Consider the following 6,777-nt stretch of genomic DNA (forward strand, 5'->3'; position numbering starts at 1 on the left):
AGCTTTGATCAAATTGCAAAGCTCCGACATGTTTTCAGTATTCGGCCATAATGGCATGACTGAGAATTTAAACTGAAACGTGAAGATAAATGTCAGAGAAGACTACGTTTCATTGTACACAATTTGAATAATACAGCTGAATTGAAGTCTGCTATAAAAAGAGAGAATGGGGATGTCCAATTTTCATAATCCAGATTTAAGAAGGGAGGAACTGATTAAAACTCAGCCTAAGAGAAAGACATTTAATCTTTTTATAGTTTTATAGTCTTTTTATAGTCTTTTTTTGTTTTTATATACTGTTTATACATTCCTAAATATGCTAGAACATAAGTCAAAAACAGTAAAGGGCAGTTATCCTTGTGGTAAAGATGCAAATACAACATTGTTTATCATAAGGTATGATAAATGATCTATCAAAGAAACTTAAAATAAGAAGGGTTAATGTAGCATTTCTTTTATCCAGATACCATCATTAGCATGAAGCCTGATTACCAATTTCACCACAATATATTATTTGCTTGATTCATTTACATGAAGTAGCATTCACATTTTAATTCTTTTTGGTTGAAAAACTGACTTAATCGTGCCCCCGTCATTTCTGTAACCATACACCCTTGATAATGTATGATACAGTATATTTAAAGTGCCATATACTGTATGTCTTTGTAAGATTAAAAAATCAATATTTACTTTAAAACCAAACCAGCAAATGTGATGTTTGCAGATAAGATCTGTCTTAGTGGGATTGTTCGTATCTCAAGGAGACATTCAGTCGCCCATTTATCTGAGAACCAATCTCACGACAAGAGCCCCTAGATAAATGGATGAAACAGGCACAAACCTAATTGGCTTGAGAATACGTTTTTGTGTGTGTCTGTGTGTGTGTGTGTGTGTGTGTGTGTGTGTGTGTGTGTGTGTGTGTCAGTGTCAGTGTCAGTGTCCACCTGATAGAGAAGAGCCAGAGAGAGACACTTTGTTTGCCGTGTGAGCTGACCATCAGGTTTTTGTGTGTCATTGACTGACTGAAGGAATAATGGTTTCAAATTGCTGACATAAAGTGCTATAAAGCCAGCAAAAGTGCACTAACAAAGACTGCAGTACAGTAAAATGTCAACAAAGGGCAAAGATTGCTTGTGATAGTATATTGTACATCTAATAAAAACTTGTCAATTGAGCTAAAACAGTGTATTTTACTCTATGCTGATTGGTGGCTATTGCCATTTGTTGTGTTTTGTTGTAACAAAATTAACTTTTTAAGGCACTTTTCATAGTGAAGTTACAATGGCTTTACAGAAAATACGAACCAATTTTATATATACTCATTTCTTCTTTTTTTGGACTGAATTTAAATTACACTTTTTATCAGAATGAATGTTATTATGTTTATGTGGAAAATAGACATGTCATCTTGGACACAACTGTTCAGATTGAGCTGAAAGACAGAAATGTTCGCAGAGAAGCAACAGGAGGAAAGCTTCACATTAACATGTTGAGATATTTGTTCTTTATTTGTCAAATGAAAAAAGACACCTCAAGGGGAAATTGCAGGTATATATATATTTTAATGAATGTGTTTTCATTTTCATATTATTTTGTGGATAGATGTGTAGACTTGCTCACACAGACATTCCAGGACTTTAAAGCCAAAAGTAATTACAGTGTTTTCTGTGAGTTTGCTAACCTGATAGAAGCAATCAAGAACAACTATTCATAAAAGGAAGTGATTTATGAGGTCAGAGTCAAAGTCACAGTCACATGAACAAAAGTCAGCACTTTAGTATGCTTCTCATTCAGATCATAGCTGAAAATAATGGGCTGTTTTACTTTTTTGGTCACAAGCACGTAATTAATGTAGCCTAACTATGCAATGTGGTTATATGTAAACAAAATTATTTTGTAGAAATTGGTTTGTACCTGGAAATGCAGCATGACTCTGTGAGGAAGTGAAGTAATGCTACCAACAAATGGCTTATTAAATGTGTTTGCAGACCATTCAGCCTTCATCCTTTCCCCCTCCATGACGTCTGCCTTTCCTGTTGTTTTTGTGTGCTATGTCCAAAGCAACTTCTGTCTGTCTGTCTGTCTGTCTGTCTGTCTGTCTGTCTGTCTGTCTGTCTATCTATCGACGTCGTTACTCCTCCAGACCTGCAGGTGGCGGTATAACATCAGAGCGAAGAGCCTCCCGGCATGTAGCTCAGCTGAGGAAGACAGCATGGTGCAGGCAGAGACCTTCAATGTTTTGCAATCTGGCAACTTGATAGAAATGCCACTATTTGCTCATTTACTGAGATAATCTCCTCGGAAGAATCAGACAGTAGTTGCGGTCCTAAGGTGAGTCGTGTTTATTGTTCTGTGCATGTAGCTTTTTCGTTATGTGCTAATTGAGGAGGCTAAGTAACAAGCTAACGTCAACCACACTGCTAAACCGTCCATCAGGGCAGCATTTGATAACATGGATCTGTCGCTGCTGTGGACCGTGCTTCGGATACTCTGGAAATCTGTCAGTGGCACTGGCATCTAAACTTTAAACCAATCATCTGTATTTATGTTTTAAATCTGTATCTTATTTCCAAAGACTAAATATATATCTGTAAGGGAATTACTGTTGACGACCTTGACCACACCTGTTTACTACCTGCATGCAGCGACTATCATTTATTTTTCTATAACTTCACTTAGATTAGTGTATTTCTACTCCTGCAAAGTAACTGGGAACTAAATCTGTCAGACAAATGTAGTGGAGTAAAAAGTATATATTTACCTCTAAAATGTAGTTAGATTTTGCATATCGTAATATCGTGATATGACATAAGTGTCTTTTCCTGGTTTTAAAGGCTGAATTACAGTGAAGTGATGTACTTTTCTGAACTTACCAGATGTTCTAGCTGTTCTATTATTAATGATTATTTATCTAAAATCTAAGTGTGAAGATATTTTGCGAGAGCACCAACTGTCAACTCTAGAATATATCGTTGCAATATCGATATCGAGGTATTTGGTCAAGAATATCGTGATATCTGATTTTCTCTATATCGCCCAGCCCTATATTAGAAAATATGGGACGTAGAAATAAGCGCTGAAAATGTGTAGAAGAAAAATTTAACAATTTCAAACATTGGAAAAAACTAAAACAAACTGAAAAAAAGGCCTCAAAAACGTTGAAAAGGTTGACGGGAAGACAACACAAGGGTTAATCAGCATTTATGTTTACATTTTATTGTTATTTGAACAGTTGAGCATTGAACCAGGTGAAGAAACCTGTTTATTATTTATTCATTTGATTTTGCAACTGTTCACTGAAATAGCCAGTTTCTATGAAACTACTTGTGACATGTCATATTTGGCTTTGACTTTGACTGAACATTTGCTCTCCCTTTGCGGAAAAAATATCGGTATATATATCGTATATCGATATTCAGCCAAAATATATCGGGATATGACTTTCGGTCCATATCGCCCAGCCCTATTATGTAATAACAATAATTACTCTAAGCCCAAGATGATGTCCTCAAATTGTCTTGTTTTGTGTGACCCAAACTGAAAAAATTACTCAAACGATAAATCAATAATCAAGATATTGCTTATCAGAGATGCAGCCCGACCCAGGTTTTTTTTTGCCGCCAATACCGATTACCGATTGTTGATGAGCCACATCAGCCGATAAATGGACGTTACCGATCGTTTATTTTTATAGCAGCTGGTATAGCTTTATTATAGTTTAGGTCCGTTTGACCTTTCGGTAGTGTATTGGATCAGTAAATCTGAAACGGCAATTGAAATATGCAATGTATAATTATACCATCTGGCTATGACGGTCATACGGGCGGGTCCTCTCTAAAGTGGTTGTGTTACGTTATGTTTGGGTGCTGCTGCTTTCTCTGCCTTTTTCTTTTCACTGTCAGCTTAACAAACCCACCATTCTCCACTGGGTGATGCGTCTTCAAGTGCCTTAGTACATTTGTTGTGTCGAAATTGCTTCAATAATTGTTTTATCCTGTTTTGCTTTTGCGTCTTAAGGCTGCTTGAAAGCATCAGGGATAAGGAGTTGGGCTCCGGCTTGTATTTTCCTTGTCCCGGTGATCTACACATCTGGGTGATGCAGTTGAATGAGCGTTAGCATGTTGGCTGCGTTTCTATTCACTACAATAATAAAGCAACGTTGTCCTCGCCAGGCAGGTCTTCCTGCTCAGCTGTTTCATTTAAGCTGGCCATAATGTGACTGACTAGCACGGCAATCCCCTTGTTGTGCTAACGTCAGTGCATGTTGTTAATTTCGTACTGCTAATATAAGTGTCAGGGTGGAACTTGTGCTTGTGAACTTGTGGTTCCACATCACATGCATCAGTCTACATACAAAAAAAAAAAAAAAAAAATTAATCCGTGACAAAAAATAATTATTGCCGATCTCCGCATAACATTTGGCGGCCGATCAATCGGGTGATCCCTATTGCTAATTTATTCTCTGTGAATTGACTATTGCTTCAGCTCTAACGGATTTGTCTCATCTAAAAGGTCTGGATTTACCATGGAGCCCATAATGAATCTGATCTGGCAGAGAGTCTTCCAGCGGCTCCACAGAACCTCATTACTTCCCCGGAGGAACCATTCAGGTTGTGCTGAGCATGCCACTGTTCCTGCCTCCACCAACTCCAGACGAATCAAGCCCACACTCCTGGTGTCCCGCCTCTACCAGCCTTCAAACCTGCGTGATGTGGGACAGGACAGCCGGCTGCAGGGAGAGATGACGTGTAAGAGTCAAAGGCTCATGCAGCAGGCTGGGCTCATCCATCCATCCAACCCCGGTTGTTACTACTATCTACCGGCCACTGTCCGCTCCATGGAGAAACTGGTGAGACTAGATTTTGTTAAAGAAATGATCTGGTTGTGTGATTGCCACAAACAAATGTTTTGAGGAAAATTTAGATTTTTCTGACATGAATCTGTGACCCAGTTATATATAGATAAGACACTGATTAAAAGACTCATGAATCATACAAGTATATATTCTCAAAAAATAAACCATATGCATAAGGTTATTCAGTTTCTGGTGTATAGGTCACAGTCATCCATGACTGCACACAAGAGCAAACATTCCCAACCTTTTTGGTTTGTGACCCCATAAAAAAATGTCCATGTCTAATTTTGGCCCCTTGTCACAGGTTAGAAAAATTAAAGTCTGAGTACTTTTTTCTTTTGCAGATTGATTTATTCAAATAATTGGCAAAGTCTTTTGGAGGAGCAAGTTTGAGTATAAATGTATACACATTCTCATTTTGGTCCTTAACATGTAATAACTGCTGTCTTCAATCAACAGGTGAGAGTAATTGACCAAGAGATGCAGGGGATCGGTGGGCAGAAGCTGGACATGCCCAGTTTGTGCTCAGCTGATCTCTGGAAAACCAGTGAGCGCTGGGACTTGATGGGAAAGGAGCTGTTCCGATTGAAAGACCGCCACGGAGCCGACTACTGCTTGGGTCCCACACATGAAGAGGCAGTGACGACTCTGGTCGCTCACCAGACAACTCTCTCCTACAGACAGCTCCCTCTGCTCCTTTATCAGGTAGCTATTAATGACGTTGCCACCAGTGTATTTGTCGTAATAACCTGCAATTTTCACATCATGATTTATTTATTTTTTAAAACAGATCACCCGCAAATTCAGAGATGAACCAAAGCCAAAGTTTGGTCTGCTTCGAGGGAGGGAGTTCTACATGAAGGACATGTACTCATTTGATGTGAGTGAAGAAGCAGCCCACGAGACCTATGAATCCGTGTGCCGGGCATATACCAGGCTCTTCGTCCGACTGGGTCTGCGTTGCGTTCAGGTGCAGGCGGACACGGGCAACATCGGCGGTAAACTCTCCCACGAGTTCCAGCTGCCAGCAGACATCGGTGAGGACCGACTTCTGGTTTGTGGGAACTGCTCATTCTCTGCTAATGTAGAAACCATGTCATCAGACAGAACTGACTGCCCACAGTGCAAAACCGGCACACTGGTGGAGTCAAAGGGTATAGAGGTCGGCCACACCTTTTACCTGGGTAAAAAGTACTCCGATATATTCAATGCCACTTTCAGCAATGCCCAGAACAAGCCTAGTATTGTGGAGATGGGCTGCTATGGTCTTGGGGTAACCCGTATTCTCGCTGCAGCCATTGAGGTGTTGTCAACAGAAGAGGGGATCCGCTGGCCAGGCCTCCTCGCGCCTTACCAGGTGTGTGTTTTACCACCGAAGAAGGGCAGCAAGGTAGACGAGGCGGCATTCTTAGCTGAGGAACTGATTCACACTTTGGGAGAGACCATGCCTCGTTTGAGAGGGGAAGTTGTTCTTGATGACCGTACACAGATGACCATTGGGAAGAGGCTGAAGGATGCCAGTAGACTGGGCTACCCGTATGTTATTGTAGTAGGACAGGGAGCTCTGCAGGAAACCCCCAGATTTGAGGTGATCTTTCAGCAGACAGGTGAGACAATGTTTCTCAGTAAAGATGGACTGTTAGATCTTCTGGGAAGAGTGGAAACTGTATGAGTAACAACTCTGTAATAAAGTTTTTTTTTTTAGGTTGTGTGTACTTTGTAATACGTGTGTATGAGGAAATCAATGAGGTGGAGGGGAAAGAAGATAAAAGCCTTGAATGGTTTGTCTTATGCCATAAAGAGGACTAGAATTTTGTTTTTTATATATATATATATATATATATATATATAAAGTTATAAAACCTATAATTTACATACTGGTTGACATTGCTGAGACATACGTTTACAGTCAGAACAAAAGC

General features: G+C 39.7%; 1 protein-coding gene across 1 annotated transcript; it reads left to right on the plus strand.

Moving 5' to 3' along the window:
- The first annotated feature begins 2,136 nt into the window (after positions 1 to 2,136).
- pars2 (prolyl-tRNA synthetase 2, mitochondrial) lies at positions 2,137 to 6,559 on the plus strand. The gene is made up of 4 exons (XM_028587891.1): positions 2,137 to 2,331; positions 4,513 to 4,849; positions 5,315 to 5,560; positions 5,646 to 6,559. Exons 2-4 carry the CDS (start codon positions 4,526 to 4,528, stop codon positions 6,525 to 6,527), a joined length of 1,452 nt encoding a protein of 483 aa, XP_028443692.1. The 5' UTR covers positions 2,137 to 2,331; positions 4,513 to 4,525; the 3' UTR covers positions 6,528 to 6,559.
- Positions 6,560 to 6,777: the final 218 nt, after the last annotated feature.

Source organism: Perca flavescens, chromosome 9 (genome assembly GCF_004354835.1).
Source record: "Perca flavescens isolate YP-PL-M2 chromosome 9, PFLA_1.0, whole genome shotgun sequence".
Taxonomy (NCBI): Eukaryota; Metazoa; Chordata; class Actinopteri; order Perciformes; family Percidae; genus Perca; species Perca flavescens.